This window comes from Crocodylus porosus, unplaced genomic scaffold (assembly GCF_001723895.1).
Source record: "Crocodylus porosus isolate Cpor-Errol unplaced genomic scaffold, CroPor_comp1, whole genome shotgun sequence".
In the NCBI taxonomy this organism is placed as follows: Eukaryota; Metazoa; Chordata; order Crocodylia; family Crocodylidae; genus Crocodylus; species Crocodylus porosus.
In genome coordinates, this window is record NW_017728935.1 from 3,290,933 (window position 1) to 3,317,642 (window position 26,710).

A 26,710-nucleotide genomic window follows, 5' to 3' on the forward strand; every position below is an offset into this window, starting at 1 on the left:
GATGTGCGGGCGAGCACTGGGTGACTGGCCCCTGATCTTTGCTCTGGAAATGGGTCTTGCCCTGGACACGATTTGGAGGCAGGAACATTGAAGCCTGAAAAAACTTCAGGAATCCCCTGACAGTGCCATGACACCCAGGTCAGAAATGCCCCTGGGAGAGTTTCCAGGGGCTTGTCTCTCTAATCCTGACCCAGGGGAGCTGATGAAGTCAGGACCTGGGAATGAATGCACATCTGAATGAACTCCTTTCCTTCTGGCCCGTTGCAGGAGGTGCGCTGAGCTGCGAACACCTCTGCAAGCAGCCCCTAGGTCTGGACTCTGCAGCAGGGCAAAAAGTTATCAGCAGAGGGTCGCCCACCACAGAGTTTGCCTCCCTTCCACCCTGCCGGACCAACCCGGCTGCTGTTTGTTGACCTTCGAGGCAGGCTGCAAGGCTTATCTGTTTGCTCAGGCTTTGTGCTTGAAGGGCAGTGTCGCAAGTGGGCCCAGTTTCATTTGTCATTCGCCATCCTCCCTCCCCCCACCGTACCTGTTGACTTTTTGTCAAGTTATTTATTAAATGGTTGCGTGCTCTGCCCGAGGCACCGGTGAGGAAAAATCGGGTGGGGAATCCGGGCCACCGGGGAGCACGTCATTCATTCATGCAAGAGCCAGGCAGCTTGCCCTCTCTGTTGCGACAGGAAGAAAGGCCACGCCTCGCGGCAGGAACCATCCTGGTATTCTGGGTTTGCTCCCACAACAAGGTGCTCAGAGGAGATGGGCTCATAGATGCTATCACACTAAAATAAGGGCCAAATCAGCCCCTGCCCCTACGCCTTGCATGAAACCGCTTCGCTTTTCCAATGTTAGGACCTTTGCAAATGTTTAGACACATGACCAGGTGTCCCACGGCATAGCGCTGACTTAGTGGAACGACACCACAGAAAAGCCACCGTGTTGCGATGCAGAATCCAGATCACCACGGCAAAGCAGCCAATAAATAGCCTTAAGGGTAGTCACGAGCCTTGCTACCTCTGCAGCAATGGAGCTGACCACCAGGAGAGCTATTGTCACCCCTTTTCCTGGTAGGTTATCTGGCTGGTGAGATGTCCCCTTCCATCGCAGGGAGGCATTGCAAGGGTGCAGGGAACACCTGGGGCTTTGCAAAGACACAAATCCATATGGCAGCACCAGGAGAGCAGGAGAGAGCTGTCCATGCCCACTTGCTGGGAACGAAGCATCACACTAATTTCCCTTTGCCATTCATCAGCCAGCAACGTGCTTGGAATGAGAGGCCGTAATTAATTGCTCATCTGCATCTTCCATCCAAACTCCCTCCGCCTGCCCCCTTCCCACCGCCGCGCGGCGCGTCCTATTTGATACACGTTTGCTGGCATTTTCAAATCGGAGGCATTCTAATTACCGGAGAGTTATAACACCTTCCATTTCTCGCCCGGCGGACTGACACCCTGTCAAGAGCAAAGAGAATTGCCAGAGGTTTTGACAACACTAATTGCCCCTATAATCTAAAAACACAAAGGAGAGGCGATTAGTCGTGAGGGCCGCAGCTCTCGATCCGACACGAGGTTTTCACAACGTTACAAGAAAACAAAAGCGACGCCTTTTAGAGCTTGATGGCTGCTAACAAAAGCAGAATTATATTTTCATACAACCTTTGTCTGCATTAAATGGCTTTTTCCTTTGCGCTAAGATGCTGAGCTGACACTGGGAACGGTGGTGGCTTCTTGAGGAGTGGGGGCGGAGAGGAGGGAGTCAGCTACCTGGCTTGGGTTGTGCGCCAGACGAGCTTTTGCGGCTGCCGATTTTCTTCTCGCTTTGGCTTTGTGCTGGTTCTCAGGCCGAGGGGGGGAAAAGCTAAAACGGCCACCGTCCCATTAGCTCGCACAATCTATCTAGTCCCTCCAGGGTATTTTCTGTATGGGTATCAGGACTGGTTGGAAAAATGGATTTTTCTTGCCAAGAAAAATTCTGATTTTCATCAAAACCCAGACATTTTCCAACTGAAAGCCAGCTGTTTTAGAGCTTTTTCTTCTTTCTTTATTTTTAATCAAAAAGTTAAAATTTCCAGGGGAAAACAGAAAATGTTTCCCAAAGAAGTTGGTTGACTTGAAAACCGACATCTCCCCTGAAAAGCAGAACATGTTCAGCCAGCTTTGTTGGGTACCGACAAGGAATCGCCCTCACCTGGAGCAAAGGGAGCCCATGCATGCCGCTCTGAGGTTAGCCTTAGAGTCCCTCTGAAAGGTGGACGCCAGCACCCTGCCTTTCAGAGATGAGAAACCAAGGTACAGAAAGATGAGCTGGGGCATCAAATACAACCATAAATTGTTGTAAGATGCATCAACAGGACTTGAAACCACCCGAAGTCAGGACTTTCCTGGGACGACAAGCTTTCATAGTCAAACCTGGATTTGGAGGAGATCCGATGCGGATCTCAAGGGCTAGGATGCGAGGCTCCCTGGCGAGGGGCACCACGACCAGTGTCTCCCAGACTGAGACACCTGGAAAGGCAATATGGGCAGAAACATGTTCAGCTGGCTGATGGCACCCAGGTCAAGTGTGCAGGCATGGAGGAGGATGCTGAGGCTATCTGGAGGTGGATATAGTGGACTGGGAGAAGCAAAGAGAAGCACTAGCAGAGGCTATATCCAGCTGTCTTTTGGAACCAAAATTCCTGATGGAGGGGGCCCAGCTGGGGTCCCAGCTGCTTAAATTAGCAGAAACAAGACAATAGGCTGCTATCCACATGCAGTGGATATCTACAGGAGGGCCTTCCTTGCAGCCCCTTCGAGAAGCATCTAATAAGTAAAAGAGGAAAGTATGATAAATGTGGACCCAGGAGATGCCCAAAACATGGATGGCTTTACTCCCCAAGAGCCCTGCACTGTCCCCTCTGCAGCTGCACTGCTTGGGACAGGGTCAAGGGGAGATGAGTTCACATACGCCCCCCGTCCGGGACTGGCTCACTCAGGCAATTACTGCAGTACACCGATCACTTGGGGTTTCTTGGTGCACGCTACGATTCACGCCTTGGGGAACGGCTAGATGATGCTTAGGGCGCTGGGGCACCTGCCATTGCAGACACTGCCCTTGGAGAAGCTCGGCACGGCCAAAGGTGAACTCTTGCGAGGAACGAAGCATGTTGATCACTAAGCACATAATCCCAGGGGTACGGTCGGGTAACGCTCAGACCTTTCAGTTCAGGATGACGATCCCAGCCGCAAAGCCACCAAGCCATTTAGTATCTACGGCCAGTCCCAAAACCGCTGTGGCTCTACACAGAGCGCTCGGGAGCAGAAGTGATGTCTTCTTTTATGCTTTGTGCAGCACTTAGCATGGCACAGAAAAACACCCGCAAATCATGACAGCATGCAGCAAGTCCAAGCAGAGGTGAATGGACCGGCAGGGGTGTCTGGAAGGAAGTTTACACAGCGCTCAGTGGGACCACGAACTCAAGTGACGCATAGCATCGCCAGCTCCTCCATGAGGACTGAATGTCTCGCTCCCTCTCGGCACATTAACTCCCCAACTGCCACCACCACAACAAAAGCTTGGCTTGGGCAGCCCAGACTGCTGGATTTCTCCCTCCAAGAATGGCCTGTATTATGTGTCAGAGCTGGCATCTGCCAGATACTGAGCTAAAGAAGGCAATGACTCACTCCTTGGCCCGGTGCCACTCCACAAAACTGCTTACTAACAGCCTTGGCCCTCTAACAAAAGCCTCAATACCGTATCTCTGATTTGAGAACAGAGTCTCAAGGGGATGGTTTTCCAAGCTGTCTCGGTTGTAATCCTACCGTACCAGAGATGGAGCGTGGGGAGCCGTCAGCCAGTGGGCGGAAGCAAGTCTCAGATTAAAAGGGAGGGTCCGTGCCCCTGGTGTCCATACGGAGCAAGGTGGCTGAAGCCGGTGCAGTGCAAGAGCATCGGTCACGGCGTAGCGCAGCAGGAGTTAGGAGTGACAAGTATTTACGGGAACAAGCGTTCAGGGCTGCACGATCAGCTGGGGGAGGAGGACTCTCTTGGAAGCCAGACAAAACGTTACTTCCTGATCAGAACTGAGGTGCATTAACGAAGCAGAACGGGAGAAGCCACAGACTGAATGACTAGGCTGCTGACTGCACTGCCTTCTTGCCTGGGGGTCTGAGGGTTACTGGAACAGGGTGCGGGAGCCCCAGACTTGCTGAACAAGGCGATTAAAGCCCCCTTCAACTTTGGAAATCATTCCCTTTTCCAGGAAGCTTGCATAAGTGGAGAAGCATATGACACAGCGAATGCTCTTCATACCCCCCAGGTTGAATGCTGATAAATACAATCTGTCTTCCCACATCAGGGCTAGGACATTTCCCCACTTGTACGTGGCATATTAAAAAACCAAAGACCTGCTCAGCAGCAAAGAGCTGACAGCCAGATCCTCAGCTCGTGCATAAAACAGCGTGCATCAGGTGAGGGGATTTCTAAGGGCCGGACACAAATGAGGGAGGATCAGGTGCAATGATGAGCGAGCTAGGACGGAGTATCTAAAGAAGTGCCTTTAACGACTGCCGCCATTAAGCCAAGCCCTTCACCGTATTCCTCAGTCCAAGCCGAAACACGCACATGACTTGCCTTGCGCCCCGTGAGCAGACCCACACAGAAAGGCCCCCACGTGCCACATACTTCAATGGCACCACGTAAAACCGTGCAAGTCCAACCAAGTGTATGAAGCAGCAGAACCAGCACCCACACATACAAGCACACCTTATTTTAGATCATGTACCTGCCCACACAGCCCAGGACGTAGAGCACCTTCATTAACTAAAACCCAAGGTGAATTAAGAGGCAATTTAAAAAAGATGTCATTAAAAAAACAAAAAAACAAAAACCCTCTCTCAAAGTCAGAGATGAACAGACTAAGCGGGTCTGCCATGGGGACAGTGAGTACGGGTGGAGTGAGAAGAGCTAGAAACAGGGAAATGCATATGTAGCCACTACCAACTTTGCATGAGCAAGATGAAGCCAGAAACATGCATCCCCTCCCCCCATCCAGGCCCCTTCTCCATTTGGGATATCGCTCCATGCCCAAGGATCACATGTACAATGTGATCACAAGATGCAGTGAGCATTGTACATTCAACTTAGCTACAGATGAAAACTTCTCCCAACCATGTACTTATCCCGCAGCTGAGTGAGAGTCTTTCAGAGCCCCATCCCTGGGCTGCTTATACCACTGACTGCCAAAAAGCATCACACCACAACCTCACTCCAACCTCATGCCGGCGTTTCAAGCCATTTGGTCCCAACTTTGTTTCAAGGCACTGAAACTCCCAAGGCTCAAATACTTAACGTTGATTTAACTCTATGGACTTCCCTGGAGCCAGCTCCCTGATTCGCCCCAAACTGAGCAGGGCAGCCATCAGCCCTCCCCACTGACCACACTATCAGTCCCCATAGGGCTAAAGCCAACTTCAAGTCAATAGTAAAAGTAGGCAAGATCAAGGTCACAGTTAGAAAGCCAAGCTGCATACACAGGCGTGGGGAACAGGAACGAGGCACAGCAGACTCTGGGCACATATTTGAGAGCAGGATTCTTCCGTGCCCTACTACGATCGTGTGGCACATTCCCGGGTTGGCACTATCCAGCAGGGTATTTTAGGTATTATACAACCTATCTTATGAGCCACTGACAACCATGCATTTACTGCATTGAACACCCCCGTGAGTCTGGCGGTTCTGCTGTCCCCATTGCACAGATAGGAACCAGAGGCTCCAAGGGACCTTGCCACAGGTCAGACACAAAGCCTGAGACAGAGCACGGCACTGGGCCCATATCTCCCAAGCCCCCAACTTATACTCTAACCAGTGGGCCATTATTCCTCTCCACACCCCTCTCCAGCCCCCCTCAGCCCTGCCACAAATGACCGCACAACCAGCAGCCACAGCGGGGAAACTGTGCACGCAGGACAGCAGGTGTGCAAGCGAGCACCTCGGTGGGCCGAGCGGCTGGGAGCGAGTCCGCACGGGCGTGGAGGAGAACGCGCATGTTTGCTGCTTTTGTCACATGAGAAAACTGTAAATAGGACAGTGACTGAATCGCGATGATCCTTGTTAGTGTGACACACCCCACTAGGTGAGACCCGGCAGTACATGCTTGCATTGCAGGTCAACAGAGATTGGAAAGGAGATGCCTTGTGCACCCCTCCTGCCAGGGAGAGCGCGCCCCGTCTGAGCAGCCTGGGCCCAACAAGCCCTTTCAAGATCTGCTTCCTTCCACCAATGTGGCACCCCAGGGAGAAGGGGCATCATGCCACCCCAGGAATGGATGCCACAGAGAAGACCCCCATATGTAGCATCTCTCTTGCCCCCCTCTGACAGGTACCTGAGGGGGGCCGCCTCTTTCTTCCACTCCGTTAATGATGGTGTAACTTGTCATGCCAATCAAGCCGTACAGAACTGAAGTGACGCTTTGGTCACCCGTTACCCTGAACACTGCTGCTCTGCTTGGAGCAGCTTGGACCCTGGGCTTCTGCCTGCTTCCTGCAGCTGGCGGGGCAGGATCACTTACTGGGGGGCATCCGGATGCGTGGAAGTGGTGGGGAGCAGAGAAAGGGGGGAGAGCTCTTGGTGCGGCAAGTTCAACTGGAAAAATCTCAGCACTGCCCCAGCAGAGATGGAAGTGGCCGCTCTATTTTTCCTGGAGAGAGAACGCGGAGGGACTGGTATTGATCTGTCTTCATTACCCATTTCACTCAAGTTTCAAATCAACAAAATACACTTTTCCGCTCCAGCGCCCTCCCCGCCACAGCAGACAAAAGAAAAGCAATTTCCCGCAGTTTGCTCCAAACTCTCCTCTCCTTCCTCGGCGCCCTTTCTCCCCTCTCCCATTAGAGAGGCTTTCTTACCCTACCAGATCTTCTCGCAGTCACTGTAAGCCTCGCCACGTACAGGCAAGGAACGACTTGAGGACTTTGAGCTGGCCACCTGCCTTCTGGATGCTGGGAAGGGATTGAGGAAAAGGAAGGGGGGCACACACACTTCGGCAGGCACCTGACACCTTGGCTGGGCACACCTGGGAGCTGAAGGCGCCGTCTCAGGCACAGCCGAGACGTGGAACAGGGCAGCGGCACTTCAAAGCCCCTGGCTGCTTATGCTGCATGTGAAGAGGTGACGCAGACCTATCCTCCTACGAAACAGGCTCAGAACTGGCCCAGGGTGACAGCGACACGAGACAGCTAACATCTAATGGCTGCTCGGCCGCTGATATGCAAGGAGTTGAATAGGTCTCAGAGCAGATCCCAGTGGGCAGACATCCATCTCAAACTGCCCCACCCTGGTTGCTGCCTGTTGGCTGTCTCAGCAAAGAGAGAATGGGAAGAGGTTTTCTTATCCCTGGAGGCATCCCTTCCAAGCAAGGGCTAAGGCCCATCACTGGGCACTCGATGGGGCAAAGGAAAGTTTGATCTCCAGATCCATCTGTCTGTCCACTCTACCCAGCACTAAATGCAGTTGCAGATGTCTACTTGCAATGCACGATGCCACCCCCTTGAGATACAGCCTGACAACCCCCAACTCAGCCCACACAGAGTGGGTGACCAGCCGCCAAAGGGTACATTTTAGTCGCCTGGCGACACAGACTGGTCTGGAACCAGTGGCTGGGCTCTGATGGCCTCTGAGCATCCTCTGCACCCCCTCAGCAGCTGGAGCAGTTAGCAGTAGATCCAGGACGCTCATAATAGAGGAAGACTCCAGGCAGAGAGAGTTTGGACCTGAATATTTCATCCCCAATGACCTGCCCCTGAAGCTAAGAGACTGATCCTGAGAGATGCAGAGCACATGCAGCTCCCAGCTCGTGTCAGCTAGGATTACAGGTGTCCCACACCTGCCAGGAGGAATCTCCTCAACAAGCGGAGATTTGGCAGGCTTTCAAATCAGAAAAGGAGCATGGAGATGAGAATGCCATTGGAGACAGACAGCTCCCAACTCCGGCTGGGTCCTCAGGAAACACCAGCCTTGGGGTACCACACATCTGGTGTTATATCACCACCTCATAGGCTAGTCCCAGCGATGTCTCTCCACGTCACCGAAGCTCAGGCTCCATCGGCAGGTCCATTATTACTCTCCAGGGGCAGAAAAGGGGTATATCAGCTGTTACAAGCCCTATCCTGTTTCGGCTGGAAGGGAAGAAAGCATCTGCAATGCAAGTCCTTGTTGTGATAGCATCACCTGCAAACAAACTGCACTGCCTCTCTGGTTATCTTGAGGGAGAGAGGTTTGCAAGCGAAGCTTAACATCTGAAACCGAGATTCCTATCATGCTCGGCAGCTACGTATTTGTTTTTGAATGCACATGATCATCATTATCTTTCCAATCACAGCCACTAATATCCCAGCTGGCTTGATGCCCCGCGTCCCCTTCGGAGCAAGAAAGCTCGGAAGAGCAACTGCGTCTTTACACACCATTGCCAGAACACGCAGCTGATTTGGGCTGCCTTGGGGTCTCGAGTTGAACACCTAAAGGCCCCCTGACTCCTGGCTTTCCAGGAGGTGACAGACCCCGGGCACTCCCCTTGATTCCAGTAGCTGCTTTGCCTGTGAGCATCCAGGCCAAGAGCGACTGCATCTGGACACTCAAAAAATGAGATCCAAAAAAAAAAGAAAGGGTCTGTCTGCAAGCCTAGCTAACACACAGTGAGGAGATGGATAGACACAGCCCTTTCACACCTACCTCACGGGCTCTGCCAGCTGCTGAATCAAGGCCGCAGCGGCCAGAGGGAGTCTTTGGTGTCAGACTGAATGGGGGACCCTGCCACCCCCTGCATGTTTCCTTTGGAGCAGGCCACAAACATCTCAAAGCGAGACACAGCTCACAGGGCAGGGATTTCTATCTGGTTCTGATCCAAAGCCACCGCTCAGGTCAAGTCTGTGCTTCCACCCCACAACTGGGGGAGCTTGTTTTGGCCCAGTCACAGCAAAGGGGACGAGGCAGAAACTGGACTGAAACCGTGGGGCTTTGCGGGGTCCCATGCAAAGAGAACGGGCTGCGCTCTCCAGAAGCAAGGCCTCCTCGCCAGCCCTACTGGGGTCACCTAATGGGAGCACTGGGGCAATGCTAACCTGGCCTGCACTCCCACAGCGAGGTGCTAAGCACCGTTACCTCCCTTTGGTGTCAATGGGAGCTCGTCTGCCAACCACCGCAGGACCAGACCGGGAACAAGCCAGTCCTGGCTCCATCCTGTACCCCATCTTAAGCCATTAATTCAAACCTCACCGGTGGCCCCGTTGAAACCTATGGGCAGTACAAGGGTTCTAGGAGTGGCTTTAGGACCCAATCCTGATGGGGTGCTGCACACTTGCATGTGCTATAATAGTTGGGGGGGGCTACAGATGCTCAAGTCCCCCAACACTCCTGCAACCCTCGTTCTCCCATCACTCGCCGGCCCATTTACGGGCTCGGCTGCGGCACAGATTTCTTCCCCGGCTCTAAGCTGAGAGCTCCCGCCATCGTTCGGCGCTCTCCCTGCCTCTCCCCACCCCCTGCCCGGGATCTGGGCTAGAAACACAGCTCTCTGCGCCGGCCGCCTTCTCAGCGCACAATATCCCCCCCACCGCCCTCCCCGCTGCAGTCTGGAGGAACCCTCCTGGTCAATCTCATCCACACCATTCCCCTGTTAGATAAACTTCCTTTCAAAGGAGTCTGCTTAATCCTCTATCTCCCCTCGTTCAGATCCTCCTCCAGCTGTTGGCCAGGGGCAAGCGGGGAGGAGAGGGAGGGAGGGAGAGAGGCTGCTGAATTATGAGCTATTCCTGACTCATGTCTACAACTTTCACAAGTTCTTTTGCAACACAAAAGCGGGGAAGGGGGGGGGGGGATAAGGCTGCAAGCCAGCCCCATTTAACTGTGAAAAAGCCGGCCAGATGGATAAGCAGACACCAGACAGAGAGAGAGAAGACATGGAAGAAGAGAGCCGGAGAGAGAAAGCAGATCAGAAATGGAGAGAGGGTGAAAGGAAAGTTAAAAGGAGGCAGCAAAAGAATGAGAGAGAGGGTGATCAGGAGAAGAAACGGGGGAAAAGCAGAGCGGGAAAGAAAAAGGGGAACCGCAGGCAGATACACACATGCACACCCACCAGTCGCACACACACGCACACTTTACCGGAATCTGACTTCACTCTTACTGTCTTTGTTCTTCCAAGATATTTTCCATCCAATGACTGCATTTCCTTCCTGAAAACACTATTGGAAAAAGCTGCCCGTTTGCGCGAGAGAAGCCCTGACTAATTATTGCTGCTAATACCACAGCTGCGGTTTCCCCTCGCGAGCTGCCTCTTCGCGGCCCAGGCCGCTCGGAAGAGGTGGCAGCAGGTCTGTGGTCTCCGAGGCCGGTCGGAGCCTCCCAAACAGGTGTGATGGTGTTGCAGGGGCGGGGGGGAGGGGAGAACGGTCTGAGGAGATGCCGGATTAGGGTGGCTCTGGACACCATCCCACCAACTGTGCTGCCCTAAGGGGATGGTGGCTTCACGGGGCGCTTGTGAGCCTGCAGAAGTCAAAGACATATTAGGTCATCCAGAGCCGGGTCCCTGCCAAGGCGGGATGCTTTCCCCCTGTCCATTGTCCAGTCTAAATTTAACAGCTTGCAGGACACGGGAGTTGTGCCGCTCGTGTGCAGGGGCCGCGCCAACTCTCCACGCGCCGCAGGCCCAATCCAAAGCGCATGCAAGTCAACAGGATCATGTCCGGGGACCCCGATGGACTCTGCATCAAGCCTGACCCAGAGCACGAGAGGGACGTGGTGGAGATGGCCCCTTCGGGTCTCACTGGGCTGAAAAAGGGGTTTGGCAGGAGGCAGCAAAGAAGGGAACCCTTGCACTCGGGGACGGCGAGCACGGCAGGGGCCGCGCCAAGGGAAGGAACGAACGAGACGGGCCCGAGAGAGTCGAAAAGGCTTTTGTGGAGAGCGGGACATCCTTCCACCGCTCAGAACCAAACCAGGGGGAGGCCGGAGAAAACAAATACGATGCAGAGGAAAGCAATTTAATCCCCTTGTTTCATCCCAGACGCATTTTGCCAGGCGGGGAGAGAAGAACAAATGGTGACGAGACCGTCCTGCGGATTCTGCTCTCTGGGGCGTCCGGATGAACAGAAGCCAACCTCCCTGCCCCCCCAGCCGCTCGCCCACCAGGTCCCCTCCACCTCCAGTGGGCTTTGGAGCTGGCTCAGCCTGGTATACGCAGGACCTCCAGCTCTGAGAGAGCTCGTGCTAATTACTTTCCTTTGTTAATTAAACCCACGTGGCTCTAATAAGGTAACCTGCTGTTCTCCGATAAATTTAATTAGCCTGAAGGGAGAGCCCCTCCACACAGCTATTTAAATTGTCACTTTACATTCGCTTGGGCTTTGCTTCTTTCTCCCTCTCCTCCCTTCCCCAGTCCTCTCCTCTGGCTGGATTTATGCCCCTTTCCTGCCCTCCCACCTGGTGGAAACTTTTGCAGCTAGAAAGCAGGGAGACCGCTGAAGTGAGGGAAGGGCACCTCTCCTTTGCAAGGGGGCAGGGTGAAGCCAAGGCCGAGGGCCACTCCATGGAGGGGGACAGTGGCAGGGGCAGACCATCAAACCCCCTCTCTCTCTCCAGGGGTAATTTTCCTCCTGTTTGAGACTAGCACTGAGGTCAGCAATCCCTCCACAAAACTGAGGGCTTCCCCCTGCCCGGTGCTGCCTCTGTCCCAGTAGAGAACAGGTCTTTGTCCATCTAGTGCCTGCTCTACACAATAGGATAAGAGCCTACTACTACTACCATCATCCCATGAATTACTGCTTTAGCTCTCTTCCAGCTCTGAACGTTTTGGGTTTAAACTTCACCAGAAACGTCTCCTGGGCTTTCCCCCTTGGGCGCCAGCTACGATTGCTCCGAAATTCCCTCGGGAGTGCCGTGACCGGGAAAGCCATCTTGTTACCAGCGTTGTTGGTTGTAGCCGTGCTGGTCTAAGGACGTACACATGGCGAATGACCAACAGCACGTGGCGTATGTCCTTAGACCAACACGGCTACAACCAACACCCCTGCAACATGGGAGAGATCGAATTTTGCCGTTTGGAGTGGAAACTTCACAACACGAAGCAAAAAGAGCCGCAGAAACAAAAGTCTTGTTCATGAATCCCAGGGCTATGATCTGGCAACACCCCCCCGCTCCTCTCCATCCTTCCCAGGCCTTTGCCCTTCATTCTAGGTCAAGCTGTAAAAGAAGCCATTCCTGTCACCCCCACCCTGATGCAAAGCAGTGAAAGGTCTAGAAGGTGACAGCCTGCAATGTGGCCCCATGACGGATCCCTTCCTCTTTCATGCCTTCTCCCCCCCCACCCCCAGACCCAGACCTCACCCACGTGCCAACATCTCCCTTACACAACCCTCTCCCAACACAGAGGTAAGCCTTGATACGCAGCTCATAAATACTTGCCTTCTGAAGAGCAACTACCCACTACAGGCAGCTCTCCAGACCCCACATCGCACCCCAGCTGGAAGGACAAGTGCTTCTCCTTCAGGGCAATACACTGGATTTGCAATAGCTGCCTTCATGCTAAGCACTGCCCACCTGGCGCTAAGGACCCAAGTGGGTGGACAGCCCGAAAGAAGGTATAGGCAACAAAGAGAGAACTCATCTCCTGGAACTAAATCTGCATCCAAACTATCCACGGCATCATCCCCCTTCCTGTCCCGCTGCCTTCTCTCGTAGTAAAACACAAGGAAAACAGACCAGGATTCATCGGGGATAAACTCTCTGATATCATGCGGCGTTGTAACGGAGCATGAGGCCATTTCTGCACGTGTTTTCCGGCGGTCCTGAAGAATTCATAGCAAAGAGCGTGTGCTCGCGTATATGCATGTGTATGCGAGGGCTGAAAAGCATTCACCAGCACCAGGTCCCCTTTGGAAGTCAACTGTGCTCCCGAATTGACAGTTTGAGCAGCCCTGCCAGGCTGCACGCCGGTCATGGCCACCAGTGGCTCTGACCCCCAGCAGAAGATTTCCCCCCCTGCTAGTAAAGCCCTTCCCCAAGGGACTTGGGAGAAGGTGACTCTGTGCCTCACCTGAACTGCCGGCTGCTTGTTCTCATTGCTGCTGGGAGAGGTCAGCCCCGTGGCCTGCTGCAGAAGGAACTGCCTTGCCACTTGGAGAGCCTGGAAGAAAACACAGAACAAGGTGAAGAGGGGAACAGACAGGACAGGGACTCCAACTCTATTTCTATTCTCTGGCAGACCCGAGGCATCGCCCAGGGACAGATTTTTGAAGGGATTTAGGCGTCCAGCTGAAAGGAACGGGGGCAAGGCACCCGATGCTTAAAATTTTGGCCTTTAGATCTTGTCTTCAGGTCTCCATCATAGGGTAGATCAGTCTTCCCTACCAAAAAGGCTTACTGACTGCAAGGTGCTTGGATAAGGCCTGGGGGTCCATAAAAGTGGCCTTACTAAATTCAAGAGTTACTTGCAAGTTGCAGCATTGCAGCTCCTGGTCAGGCTTCAGGGCCCTAATGAGGCAGGGGACACAACTATTGAGCGTGAGTTCTCACCCCAACTGAATAACCAGTGCGAGAATCTCATATCACTTTAAACACTTCAAGATAGCCATTTAGCAGGATTTATGGCTGACCTAACGTGGATCCATTTCCTTTTTTTTTTTTTTTTTTTTTTAATACAGGTCTGCTTGGAAAGTGTTATTCATTTCCTTCACATAACTAGTCCTGAAAGTAAAACTGGGTAAGTCATCCTGATGCATTTGTTGAAACCCGCAGGCTTCTTGAATGGAAAGTGGGGGGAAAAAACCATGCGCGTGTCAAGCCACATGCAAGGACGCAAGTGTGAGAACAAACGTGCCAGTACCCTGAAGGGGAAGCCAAGCCGGAGAGCGCCAACTCACTGACAACAGCAAGCAAGCGTGGAAGTGCACAAGAGCACATGCTCCCATGTGCCAGGAGCCCAAACGGTCACCAGGACTGGCAATAACCTGCAAGCGTGCGAGAAGAGGCATGCGCGAGCATGAGCGAAGCCATGTGTGCAGGCACCAGGGAGAAAGAGGTTTCATTCAGGAGCTTGGAGAAGGCAGCAAGAGGGAATAAGTTCTAACAAAAACAATCCCGCAGTCCTCAGAGCTGCTGCTCCCAGGCCCATTTCCTCATACGTTCCTTATTTTTGCTTTTAAAGAAACTCAATTTTTTTTTTTTTTTGGGTACATTTCTGAACAACAAAGTCATTGTAGTCCTGCCTGCAAGACAGGTTTTTATTACAGCGCAGAGACAGGAGGGGGGGAGCGAAGGGGGAGAGGTCGGAGGGTCATAGCCCAGCTTGGCAGTGCTGCAAGCAGCATGTGGGTTCCACCGGGCTGTCAACACCACGGCCGTAAATCAAGGCTCTGGCTTCCAAGAGGCGGCTGCGCGCTCCCTGGTCAGCAGAGGCACTGGCAGGGTGTGTCCCAAAGAAAGAGCCGCTTGTTAATTTTCCACATTTCCAGCTATAAAGAACAAAGTTGCTTTCCGTCAGGCCTTCGATACCGTACACTCTCGGTTTCGAGGGGCAGCTGAATTTACACAGGGGTCGGGCACATTAGCGCGCACGTATATACAGAGAGCAGTTACACATCCGAAGTACGTGCATCGGCATAACACGGGCGCGGTTTGCCCGTGCGATTACACGGGCGCAGAGTAAGGACGAAAACGCTGTTTGCAACGTAAGCCGGGCCGCGTGCGCTTTGCACGCAACGCACGCCGATCGGACCCTGCTGCAAATGCCTAGCTACGGTATAATTACATATTAGTACAGACGTACCAGCTGCACAATCATCTGTTTAATCGGTCTCAGGTTTTAAATCAAGACACACGCGCACCCCGCTTTAAAAGCCACCCAATGGACCAACCAAAATAATTAGTTAAGCTCAGCGATCGCCAACTCGGGGAAGTTACTCTAAAATAAGGTAAGAGTATGGATTTCAAGAACAAATAGTTATTGCAGAATCCCTCCTTCTGAGCACATTTGTTCTGGAAGAGTGTGAACTCTTCTGCCTGCTTTCAAAAGAATAAAAGCATACACACAAGGAGCTGGCGTGGAGTAACTATGGCACAACGACTTGCTGGGCAAAAAGTATTTTATTCAATTCCCCCCACCCCAAAACAAGCCCTAAAATGTAAGAGCAAAACTGAGGCTATTTTAACGTGGCTACTGAAGGGAGGGTCCTTAGGCATAGGTTTGATCGACTAGAAGGGGCAGAGAAAGAGAGAGTGTTCCCCAGTAAATGCACACAGGCAGTAGCACAGTACAGCTCCTTGTAGTGTGCAAGGTTTCAGCTTCTGTGTAAAAAACACACCACATCACGGGACCTAGAAAAAACAGTCATACCCCAAATGCAGCTAACAGCCAGTCGGTTTTGCAGCACAGAGAGGAAGCAAAGCGTGTGAGCTGCTGCATCAATGGAAAGTCAAAAAAGTCCAAGAACTACGACCAACTGAATAGCGACCGATCCACCTAAGTGCCTCTGTGCACTGCCGGGGCAAGATCAGACGTATTCAAGGGCAAAGGAGGGGTTCGCGAGAGGGGGCTGTAGAGAGATGGGAACTAGGACAATGGTAGGCAGTAGTGTAAAAGTGCCACAATGCACTCAGGCTCTGAAGTCTTTTGGTGGCAGGTTTCAGAATCAGAAATAAAAGCTTGCCGAGGTTTGTTGAAAGAGAGGCCTGGCTCTGCCGTTTCCTTCCAGATCAAAATGCTGCCAAGGTCCTGCTGTGTTTGGGACTGCTGAGCTAAGGGTCAGCCGCAAAGACAAAGCTGGCGATGTGAAACCTCGCGGGATGCATCTTCACTAGCAACGAAGCCCTGTTCTTACCTTGTGTCTACCAATATGGACTAACTTCTTTTTTTTTTTTTGGAAAAAAAAATTATTATGTTATATATATATATATATATATATATATGAGCTCCACCTCCAGCACTCTTCCAAGTGGCCCCTGTGTTAACATATGTGAGTTAAAATCCACGGTACAACAAGGCAGACTAATTTCCACTTGCATTGGAGTAGGTCGAGGTAACCCACTGAGTCTTCAGGGTGACAGCTCTCACGTGTGAATACTACAGCCTGCCTGGCCTTTACCTGGTATAGCTCACACATGGCCAGGACACACCTTTGTTTCTTCTCCTGAAGATAAAGACCTGAAAGACCAAGACACTTTTAAAAGGAAATCCAGGGCTGACCAGTGGTTTGCTACCAAGCTCCACGGTAAGCAACCGCTTCTAAATGGAAATTCTGGGCAGGTCCATCTCCATTTTGCTTTCGAGCTTTTTAGCTCTTTCAAAGCACAAAAAACAAAAGGGAAGGGGGCTTGAGGGACTTGCAGTGGGGAGATCAATCCCTGAAGATCCTTGCATGTTAGTGAGAGTAAGCATCCCGCTAGGGCTAAGAACTACTTGCACAATCCCTGCCAGTCTGTGCCAGAGCCAGAGGATGCAGCATCATTAATTAAAAATCACACTCCCGTACAATTCTTCTTTAAATATACCACATTTATTCATATACTCCCTTCTGCCCCCCCCCCACAAAAAAGACCAAAAAAAAGGACATGCATTTCATTTTGGGAAGGCAGAATGAGGAAAAAAAATCCTTTTTAACTCAACTGTTCAGAATCAGTTTTCTCGTATAAGACACCCGCCTCTCCTAAATCACTGTTTTTGGAGAAAAAGAAAATCATGGTATGTAAGTATTTACTATTGTTGCTTGATAACACACACAGCCTGAGCTATCCATGCTTTAACTCTATTAATTAAAAGGTGTGATGTTTTTCAATGAAATTGTTATACCAATTTAATCCCTTGCGTGGCTGCAGCTGGTATAAACACGCTCAATGCATTTCTAGTACCGACACAACAGGACAGCTACAAAGCATCCTTGAAAAACCGGTATACCTGCGGCCACACTGGGGGAGGCTACATCACTGTAACCACAGTCTGTGCACATGTGCACAAATGCAGGCTTAACACTGGACTCTCTATTCTTTCCATCTGTTGACTTTGCCCATTCGACAGCAGTTTATGTAGGCTCGCTTTCACCGTTTGCCCTGCAGAGCCTGTTTCCTCTGCTGTTTGCAGAGTTTTATGTTGGCTTCTCACACAGCAGAGGACAGAGAAAAATTAGTTTTTATAAAGGCAATGGGAAAATATTATTGTAAAGGCAAAAAAAAAATTTAAAGCACAGCCCGCAATGACCTGGGGACTTGGGCAGGTTAGGACCTAAAGCTGCCTTTTTAACTCTTTTTTGGAAACAGCGTATTCCAGGGTTGCCCCTCCTCTCTCAAGGAATGAGAATTCAATGTCAGCTGCAGGAAGAGTTTTAAAAAAGGGGCACTGTAAAACAATCGGACCTCAGCAAGCCTGCCCGAGCGTGGCACAGAGCACAGGAGGGAAGGCAGCATCCTGCAATTACTTACACTTGCACAATCAGATTTTCACACTTGTCTGCACTCAGCCTCCCAGCCCCTTTCCAAGAGGTGCACAGAACAGCCTTGTCACCTCCAAACATTTGGCTCGCTGGGTTACTACAATAATCCATGCGACCCACCCACTGGTTGCTTGGGCCCAAGGGCCTAGTTCCCGTTTAACTGCACTTGAAGTTTAAAAAGGGGAAAGGCAGGCTTTTGGTTTGGGAGCAAGGAGACCTCTTCAAGGGCGACAGCCTTTTAGTCTCTACTCTGCTGAGCTGCTGCCTGGCCCTCGGGAAATCCGGTGACTTCTGTACCTCGGTTTTTCCGTCTGTGAAATGGGACCATCGCTCCTTGGCAAGGGAGCCACAAGGCTAAAGTCGCGGTGTGTGGCAAAATGAGCACGGTGATTTATTTCAGATGGGGAAAAGGAGGTAAAGAGAGAAGAGGAAATGATTTTTCTTGGAGCTGCAACCAGCTGGTGGAAGAGGGTGGGAAACAACGCAGGCGTCTTGTCGGCTTGCTCCCTCATCTGCCAGACAACATTGCCCTGCCCCCACCAAATCTTTTCTTTAAATCTCCCATTAAATTTACTCGGAAGCTCTCTAGAAATTAAAGAGGAGACGGAGAGGAAAAGGCAAGAGACGCGGCGAGAGAGAGAACAAGAGAGGGCACCGCTGCGGCTTGAACGCGGCGCAGATCGGAAGCCCAGCCCGCCAAAGGAAAGCGCGTTTCTCGAGCCAGCAGCAGAGCTCTCCGCTAGACCCGGCATTAACGGCAGGAGCCACACAACGGAAGCTTTGTCTGCGGGGAGACGTGGGGACAGCCCCTGGTTTTACGAGGCACTGGGAACCCTGTAAAGTCTGCGCGAGTTTATTAAGCTGGCAAATGACCTGAACAAGAAGAATATGGCTCGTGCCAGGGCCAGGCCGCGTGTCAAAAGGGCACCGAGCCAGGCTGGCCCGGGGGAGCCGGGACGAGCCCCCGCCACCTGGCGACGGGGACGCCGCGCCGCGCGGGCACGCGGAGCCGAGGGCGGCAAGGAGGCGCGGCTGGAATGCAGGCGGCCACCCCGCCCGGGCTCTCATGGGGGAATTTAATTCACTCCCTGCTGACTCTCTCACTTTGTTGTGCTCTGAAGCACGAAATTACAAGATTTACAGGAAAAAATGACATGGCCTTACAATCTCACACAGGGGCCTCCCCATGACAGCCACGCAGCTCACCCAGAGGAGCCCCCCGCCCCCTCCCGGCCCTCCCCCTGGCCCAGCCAGACGCCCAGGAAGGGCAGGGAAGCCAGCAGCCGAGTTGCAGAGAGAGCTGCGGGGCAGTGGCGGGGCAGGGACGCGTGTGCATGGTTGCGGGGGGAGGACACGGCTTTTTGTTCCAGCCACCTGCTGCTCAAGGAGACGGGCACCAGCGTTGTTTCGGCTCAGCTGAGAGGCAAGCGTTTTTCAACCCCGGACAGGCAATGGCATGCACACACGACCGCTTGGCCAGGGTGCTCCAGCCCCACTCGGTGCACTGGGAGAGGGCGGACGAGCCGCACCGCTCACAGTCCCTTCTTCGCTTCAGAGTGCGTGGGGATTGAAAGGCTGGATCAGAAATCAGGGTCCCCCCAGGCCAGTGTCCATCTTGGATGGACACGAGCAACATCAGAGGCGTGTAGGCAAAACCCCACAACAAGGTAACTCTTTTCTGGGAAATGCTTCCCTCTATCCCCCAGGCTACAGTGACTGGGTGCTTTCAGATCCCCCTACCACAGCCAACCCAGGATGAGCCAAGCCTTCATGCCGCCTGAACGTGCGCAGTTTAAGCTATCGCAATGCTTGCGCTACTCCAAACTCAGCCTGATGGCTGGAAACCAAAGGGGAACTTGCACGGAAACCACAGGCTCTACTATTGAAATCAAGGTCTCGATGCAGCTCCCTGGGCCAGTGGTCCGGGGAGGATGGGGATCCATTGCTTTGGCCATTGTTTCAGAAGAAACAATGTGCTTCTCTGATCTACAAAATGCAATAGAGCTTGGGGCGCCTCAGCATTCAGGTCAAGGAGTCGACGTCCGCTGCCGCAGCGGAAGCTGACCTCAGCCCCTTGCTCGGGACAGACCCCGATCTGGAACGGCTGCAGATCAGGAACGAGATGGGATCGCCTTATTTGTGCTCGCCCACCACAGGCGGGAGGGAAGAGGAGATCCAACGATGAGGAACATCCATCTCTTGGAGCAGGACCATGCAGCCGGGACCCCTTTCTAGCAAAATCCAAAGCAGCTGCCCCGCAAGTGAAGAAAAGCAGGAGATCCCCGAACGTTCGCTGACGCCTGGCGACGGTCTCAGCCCATAGTTTCCACCATAGGGAAGGCAGTGATGCTGCCCGCTCAGAAGCCTTGCGCGATTCATAACAGGTGCTTTCTCCACCATCTCAAAGCCCAGCTCCCCAACAAAGACCTGAAGAGCGGATAGATGGAACTGAATTGGGGAGGCGAAGTCACGGAGGCATGAAGCGAACCGGCAGCTTCGTGAGCCGGGATCTTCTGGGGGCCTCCTTGACCTGCACTCGCTGACCCCTCTCAATGAGCCACAAGATAAGCCTCAAACACCAACATTAGCAGCCAGTCGACAACATTATGTGCCCCTGGGACTCGCAGAGCATGTAAGAGGACGGCTACCCATAATCTTTCACAGCCTCCTTTGGAAAATGTGTGAAAGCGAAACCTCCTGACTTGGGCTATGGCTACACAAGGCTGTTACCACTTCAAAGACAGCTGTCGCTGGAAGGTAGATAGACTCTGTAACGTAGACGCAGCTTGGTGGGCAGGAGCATTTCTGCTCCCCAGAGCCACACCACTTTCCCTCAAAGAAGCTCCATCAGCAGAAGTCTTGTCCTACCTACCAAAAGAGCTGCATCCACATCAGGGTTTACTCAGCAGAGCCATGTCGGCTGCGGGGAGAGTACGATCTTTTCGTACCCCTCGCTGCCATCTCCGCAGCAAACTTCCAAGGTAAAGAAACAGCTTCCAACAGATTTTTTTTCCCCCTGCTTCCTGTTAATGATCTACGAACGGGGAAAGTGTTTGTTTTTTAATTGTATCCTGCTCTGTGGGGTTATTCAAGAGTCATTAGCATGATATCCGTAATTAGGAACGAATGGTTTGTGTCAAATTCATCATGCTCCTGAATGACTCCCTTTGATCAGCAAATTATCCCATAAAAAGTTTGTAACATCTAAGACACTTATGTCAACAGCTCAAACGACTTGGCTTCCGGCTTTCACCAGAGCAGGGCAACTTCTGCTGCGAGCCTGAAGGGAGGAAAGGCAGGGAGGCTTGCTGGTGGATTTGGAACCTGATCTTCATAGCAATTTTGTGCCGCATGAAATTATTTTGGCTTTTACTGAGAAAGTCAATTGGTTAAAGCCCTGAGTCGGGATGCATTCATAGCAGCATCCTATTGCAGCTCCCACTGTTCATGCACTTTAAGCAGCTTTTTACTGCATCCACAGCAAGGGCGCACGTTACCTCTGAACTACACCAGTTTCAAGATGGTGAGCATTTAGACCAGGGGTGCCAAACTCACTCCAGACCCCTGGCCAGGTCTACAGGCCCAATGGTTGTGGCAGTGGCTGCAATGGTGGTCAGCAGGTGGCAGCAATGTGGCCATGCCCAACAAGGTGCAATGGCTCCACAAGCCATGCCCCTCAATTCCCAGCCCAGCTGGCTGGACACAGCAGCTCGGTGGGATGGATCCAGTCAGCAGGCTGTATGTTTGACACCCCTGCTTTGGACAAGTCCCTTTTCTCTGCAGCAAGAAAGACTTGCCCGATTGCAAGGTTCCCATCTGGATCCAGGTCCCAAGCTGCCCAGGATCAGGGCGTCTGGATCAAGTCTCACGTACAGCTCTTCCTGTGCACTTCACGTTTGATTTTCAGCTGTTCCTATGAAGGCAGGCTGCTGAATGCCAATGCAACAAGAACTGCTAAGGGAAAAGAAAAAGAAGCAGCGGATTAATCCCACGTGTGGCAAACACAACGTCCGGGCAGCAGAAATGCCACGCCGGCATCCGCTCCCAAGAGAAAGAATTTGGCTATGAAAAAATCCCTGCCAGGACGCTTTGTAGATGCTGTACGTGAGGGCTGTCGGGTAACACACGCAGCACAGTCGCTTTCCGTCTGATTAATAAAGTATATTCCCCCATACTACAGAAGTCAGGATGTGGGGATCCAGAAGGAAACAGTCTATTATCTGGGTTTTCACTCAACATATACGGCAATTAATTCCACATCAGGTTCCCCAAGAGGCTGACCCTCCTCGGGGCCAGACTTCATATCCCCTGGTCCAACCGAGTAAGCGAGTCAAGGGGCAGGTTAGCCTAGCAATGAAGCTGTGCCCCTGCATGAGACCAATTTGGTGCGTTTCAGCTCGACCTTCCAGAGGAGGGGGATTATCCATTAAGATAAAAATCACCCCTAGCAATATCTGCCTGGTCTCCTTGATGATAGCCCCAGCAGAGACTCAGGATTGAGGGCCACATGAAGACAGAGCTTCCTTACAATCCAGGCTTCCTCTTCTTTTTCAGTCTTGATCTGGCAAATCCACTCGCTTACCTGGAAGCGAGCTGGGTACCCAGAAGGCCCACGGATTGAGCAGCCCAGGAGCCAGCCAACTTGGAGACATGAAAAAGTAGCTCGCCCAAGCTGGGGTAAGGCGACTGACTGGATCTAAGGGCCAGGAGCCCTCCCACTTAAGGACCTCTCTTCTTTACAGTGCTCCCCAACCTCAAAAACCCTTCGAGCTCAACATGATGCATAAAAATGGGTAGGCAAATTTAAGAATGAGGGATAAAAAAGCACCGTATCAAATAGCCAAGACAGCTGCTGGGCACAGAGTAATGTTAAAATGCTCAGACGCTATAATGAAGGACACGGGTATATACACAACCTAAATGGAGCATCCCTTAGACAACCTGCGAGGCCCGCAGTGACTGACGACTGCGAAAGCCCAGCCTGAAAAACCTTAGATTTCCCAGGATAGGTGCTCAACCCTCGAGGGAAAAAGGAAAAGAAAAGCAGGCCCCTTTACGGTGCCTTAAGTCAGGCCTCCAAAGTCATGAGATGCTTTGGAAAAATCTTGGCCTTCATACTTTCAAGCATTTATTCTACAAGGTACTTTTTATTTTAATGGCACATTTTTGGACTCCTAATAGACGCCAAGACTCTACAGCAGCGCAAATCAAGAGACCGACTGCTGTCTGCCATGCCAGGAAGAAAACAGATTCCCAAAGAGCACAGGGATGGTGAGACACAGGCCGAAAATAACTACAGGGAATTTCCACCTGGAGGGGATCAAAGCTTTGAATGGGGCTTTAACCTCTAATGATTAAATAATAATAATAAAAAAGAAACAGCCGTAAAAATTATATTAAACGGAGAAGGTGGTGGGGCAGCGGGAGGAAAGGGGAAGAAAAAGGGCTATAAAAACTGCTTCCACATATATTTTCCCCCCCTCTTTTTCACCCTTCCTCCCAAAAAAAAGAGCTGGGGGGAAGAGGGGAAGGACATTATAAATTATTTTTACACCAACCTCATAAAAATGACACTGTCGCATTCCAGAATTAGGACTATTAAAATAAAGTGTGTGCATACACACACACACACACACACGTTTAGAGGGATGTTAACTGTGAATGATGCCACATTGAAGAGTGTTCCCTTCGATCCCATCCCAACTTAATCGAAACCAAATGGCTCCAGGAGATCAGAATTAATAAAATGACACACTTCTTTACTAAAAGCGGGGTGTGTGTGTGTGTGTGTGTGTGGGGGGGTCCTTTTAAACTCACACTAGTCCTCAGCTGTTCTTCCTTTCAATGCACCCACTCTAATGCTTCTGGACTTTATTCCTCCACTTGCAACGTTGCAGCCCTCTTAAGTGAGGGGTTAAACTGATTTCCACTAAGGAAGAATACGAGGACAAAGCCGGACCTTAGCTCCTGACAACCCCCTCCACCCCACATTTATATATATATTTATATGCATATAAATATATATATGCATATATCAGCGTTTATGCTCGTTCAAAGATGAAATATAAATCAGGAAACCTAATAGAGAGATGAGTTTCACTTAAGTACTCTGGTCTCATTTTTATCTTAAATACCCTAATAATAGCATATTACACTATATATTTGAAATGCGATCACATGCTTTTATAGCAAGGTATCATTCATACCAGAAAGCTCCCCCCCCCCCATGTCTCCTTTGAAATATGAAAAACGGCTGATTCGGTTTTATTTTCAAGCCTTATTTTTGTTTAATAACGTAACATTTATTTTACATATGTCTGCAATAAATTGTATTTAAAAAAACCCCAGAACAAATATTAGAGTGTGCGGACGGGATGGTTTTTCCAGATGGAGTTTGGAAGCGAAGCTACTGGAAAGCCTCGCTGGGTGGGTTCAGACGCAGAAGGAAGAGTGGGAAGTTCACGATCACAGGACGGCGAGCAGCGTGGAGCGGTCCGAGGCAGGGGCTTTCAAAAGCAAGCTTAGATGCTCCCATTGCCTTCTGGGGTAAACCGGGGCTGGAGACCCTGATCTCCCCTACAAACTCTCCCAAGTCAATCTAAGATGGGGAAACTCACCCCCCCGCCCCAGGGTGAGCCGCCAGGAGCTGGTTGGGTTTGGGGCCTGGGTTGGTCTTTAAAAAAGTGTTTTTTGAAAAATTCACAAGGATCAAATCTCGTTTCAGTCTGAAAGCACAGGTCTCCAAATGGCCTGTCCAGGACAAAATCCTTCCCCTCGCCCTCCCACACTCCTTTCTCCCCAGCCTCTCCTCTCATGCCTCCTCCTCATCCATCCCGGTCCCCGTCATCTTCCTTTCTTGACCCCCGCCCCTTGTGTCCAGTCCCTTTGCCTCCCCTTCTTGCTTGCAAGCCTCCTCCTTCAGACTCCCCATCCCCTCCTCCTCCCCCAGCTGCCCGAAGCTGGAAAGTTCCCTTGTCTGTCGTGAGTCCCACACACAAAAGGAGCGCCTGCCCGTGACGAGTGACCCGTGGGATGGCAGAGACCCCCCCCCCTCCCCCTGCTTCTCCGCTCCCGCCCTGTAACAAAGAGACTTCAAGCAGCTCCAGTCTTCCCTAACTCCTCTAGGTCAACGTCTGAGCGCCGGCACAGCTTGGAGACGAGTGTCCTAAGTTCCCATCTTCCCACCCGGGCGGGAGGCTGCCCCTCCTGAGCCCTGCGATTGGCGGGAGGCCCCCCCTCCCCTCTTTGATGGGCCCTACTTTTGGCTCAGACTGTCACAGGGGCTGGACTCATCTGGCCAAGGTCAGTTGGCTGAAGCTGGTTAGTCTCTCCTTTGCTCCAAGGCTAGAGATCCTGGTCGCCATCGAACTCCACCAGGACAAGAACTAGGTTTCCAAATGGCTCGGGCTTAAAAAAGGGCCGAATTCCCCACTGCCACTAGCGGGAGCATCTCTTCTGACTACAACTGCATAGTGACTAGTGGCCATTTGGGTCATCTCCCCCTCCTGCCGCAGTTCTGCCCTGCTCCAGGCCCACGTCCCAGGCAAGACAGCGCACAAAGCCGCCCCACGGGTGCTCCACGCAGACACAGCCGCTGACACTGAAAGCGGAGAGCTTCCCCATGGGCTGGGCCACTACATCCACGGACGGGAGTCACTCCCTGACCTCCAGCCATTTCCTGGGGCGGGGGCAAAGAGGGCGGCTTCAGGAGCACGGAGCTGAACTCACAGCACGGGCCAGAACCCAGGTTTCCTGCGCTCCGCCGGCCCCTTCCACCCTGAGGGCTTGCCAAAAAAAAGGCTTTGCATCTACATCGTACCTTAGATGCTCACGCACAGAAGTCACTCACCGCAGGAACGCAGCAGCCTCGGCACCCGCTAAAAGAGCTCACGACAACTCGCAAGACCAGCAGCGGGGAAACGGAGGGAGGCCGAATGCAATGACTCGATTGTGGCCGAAGCAGCGGGCCCCGCACCTCAGTGCCCGAGCTTTTCCAGACCCAAGATTTGCAAAAGAGTGCAATGACTTCGGGTGCTCGATGGGAGAGACCTTCCTGGGTGGGAGCCGAGTGTCTCGAGCCGGGCACTTTGGAAACCTAGGCTGGGGGGCACGTGGGATTCGGAGAGAGCTAATGCAGCACCCTAGACCCATCACGTCACAGGTCTCGTGCTCGGTATTGCACAGGCGGGAGAGTTGCTTGCTTGCAGCCCCGGCCTGGCACGGATTTGAAGAGCGAGTTGTGCGTGCTCCAGGGAGGTGCGTCTGATCACGCTGCCGTACGCCACTTGACACCAGCATTTCCCAACCAAAGGCTGGCGGGAAGCGGTGGGCACACGGTTCTCCTCTGCCCAGCCCCCCTGGCCACCAGTTTCCACCAGGACCTTCCTCCCGCCGGGATTATGGATGGGGAGGCCGTGCACCAGTCCTCCCAGCCATCTTGCAGGGGTAGGGAGGGCAGGGACTAGCCCCCAAGTTAAAAACTCATTAATGTGTAAAGACCAGGGCCCTTTTGAATCTCGTTACAGGATGTTAGCATGCTGGAGGTCTCTTGACGTTCCCACAGCAACCACTGTGGGAGATCCCAGACGCTAGGCAACCCTCCCATGACCCCGGCTGACCTTTCCCCTCCGGTGACCCCCGCGACAATGTAAGTGCGCGCTATTGAATCCCAGGACGCTTTTCAACTGGGCCCCACCATTGAAATCCAGGGATTTAACCCTAACGCTATCACGTTGGCTGGGGGGGTGGGGTGAGGAAGAGGTCCCTCCACCTCCTTGAGACACGGCCTGCGGAAACCAGCCGGGAAGCTCTCTCGGCCGCCTGAGAGCCCGACTCAGACCCCGGGCTACATCTGGAGCGAGCCTTTGCTTTGCTCGACAGCGAGCCGCTCTGCAGCAATCAGGCTCAGGGGGTGCTCGCATCCCGTGCCCAACAAGGACCGGATTCTGGTCTCGGTTAGCCGTGCCGGTCAACACAGATCTTATGCCACTTGTAGCACCCATACGATGCAACAGGTGCCGAGGGCTGCTCTGAAGAGAAAAGCACGATCCACCAAAGACAAGCTGCATCTTTGGGCCAAAGTCACTCTCACCTCCTTCATTTCGTTACCGTGGCAGGACACGCGTGCCCACCCACTGGACAGGCCAATGGCACATAGTCAAACACCCTCTTCTCCCGTGCGATCATCTGTTCCGCTCAGAGGAGCATGCGTTCGACTCTCCTCTGGGGAGGATTCAGCTCAGCTTGCCATATTCTGCTATCGA

The 26,710-nt window shown here is 52.4% G+C and overlaps 1 protein-coding gene across 6 annotated transcripts in view; it reads right to left on the reverse strand.

The window, feature by feature from the left end:
* The window catches only part of FOXP4 (forkhead box P4), a 122,873-nt gene that overhangs the window by 52,114 nt on the left and 44,049 nt on the right, over positions 1-26,710 (reverse strand). For all 6 annotated transcript variants that reach the window (XM_019546671.1, XM_019546668.1, XM_019546665.1 and 3 more), the window contains exon 3: positions 13,061-13,150. In XM_019546671.1, coding sequence (XP_019402216.1) covers positions 13,061-13,150 — 90 coding nt within the window. The remainder of the gene's footprint in view (positions 1-13,060; positions 13,151-26,710) is intronic.